A 1,398-nucleotide genomic window follows, 5' to 3' on the forward strand; every position below is an offset into this window, starting at 1 on the left:
TGAGTCACAATCAGTTGGAGTCTATCTCGGCCAGGGCTTTCCACGGGTTACTAGAGCTGCGCTCTCTTTACCTAAATTACTCTATTTTACCTCTGGCAACGACGCAGCTCTCCAATGCGCTCAGCACACTAAGTTTGCGCAACCTCCACAGGCTGGAGTTGGCGGGAAACAGCCTGAAGTCCATACCACTAATGACATTAGATATCTACAATCTCCACGCGTTGGTGCTGATAAATAACTCAATAGAGAGCATGGAGTGGGAAAACGTGACCAATTTGTACCAGCAAAAGCGCTTACGCGTCTACTTGTCTTTAAACCCGTTTCGGTGCAACTGTGAACTGGAAGCGTTTTACTACTGGTTGAAGAACTCATCCCAGTGCCCGGATGCAGGGCGTCTCCTGTGCAGCGAGCCGGAGGCCAAGAGGGGGATTCCCGTGGAGAGGCTCCGGAGAGAGGACGTGGATTGTATGAACGAGAACCTTGAGGCGGTTTCATACGTGTTCCTCGGTATAGTGTTGGCTCTGATTGGGGTGGTGTTTCTCATGGTGCTGTATCTCAACCGTGGGGGCATCAAACGGTGGCTCAACAACATCCGAGAGGCGTGCCGAGACCAGATGGAGGTCTACCATTACCGTTACGAGCAGGACTCAGACCCGAGGCTGGCCAACGTGGCTGTCTGACCCCTCTGAAACGTCCGGCCAGTGCTGTAGAAGCAGAGGACAGGGGAGGCGAGCTGAAAAAGTACTTGATCTAAAAGACCCTGGCAGTGTCCTGTCACAATCAAAATCAATAATAATAATAAAAAAGTGTAACTTTTCAGCAGCTGGCCAATGAACTGGGATATGCAAAGAGCCAAAGACACTTGAATAACAAAGATATTGTTATTATATATTGTACATAAGTATGTTCTCAAGACAAGAATGCATTTCATGCATCATGTCAATTTGCAGTCTGCAGCAGCTTGTCAGACTAACTTAGTATTATTCATCTTATTAACCAAGTGACAAATATACAGTAAAGGTATGAAGCTTTCTAGTTTGAAAAGCTGGAATAAAATGGTGAATCAATGGGATTACTGAAAACTGCAGCCCTTGCAAACGGCTGAAAACTAGTAGTCTGCATTCAGGAAACCCTGCAGGGAAAACAAGATATTCCTGTTTCTAATCTACTGCTGGAGGGAGTGCATAATTCAAAGGGTGAGAGAGAAAAGTGGTAGAGAAGGGGGCTGGGGCAGGTAAAATGAGGAAAGCATGTTTGTTGGAGTGCCATGGTCATGCAAGCAGGCGATGCTGGAGTAAACTGTCATGTTTAATCATCAACCACATGGCATAAGTTGTCTTTACACACGTGTATCCTTTGAACACCAGATCGTTTTATCGGGGCTAAAACGGAATCTAA

General features: G+C 46.4%; 1 protein-coding gene across 1 annotated transcript in view; it reads left to right on the top strand.

The window, feature by feature from the left end:
• Positions 1-847, top strand: part of waif2 (Wnt-activated inhibitory factor 2) — a 2,405-nt gene extending 1,558 nt beyond the window's left edge. Inside the window, exon 2 of the mRNA XM_035666854.1 lies at positions 5-847. Coding sequence (XP_035522747.1) covers positions 5-680 — 676 coding nt within the window. The 3' untranslated portion in view covers positions 681-847. The remainder of the gene's footprint in view (positions 1-4) is intronic.
• Positions 848-1,398: the final 551 nt, after the last annotated feature.

Source organism: Morone saxatilis, unplaced genomic scaffold (assembly GCF_004916995.1).
Source record: "Morone saxatilis isolate NCDOM2014 unplaced genomic scaffold, NCSU_SB_2.0 Contig20, whole genome shotgun sequence".
In the NCBI taxonomy this organism is placed as follows: domain Eukaryota; kingdom Metazoa; phylum Chordata; class Actinopteri; family Moronidae; genus Morone; species Morone saxatilis.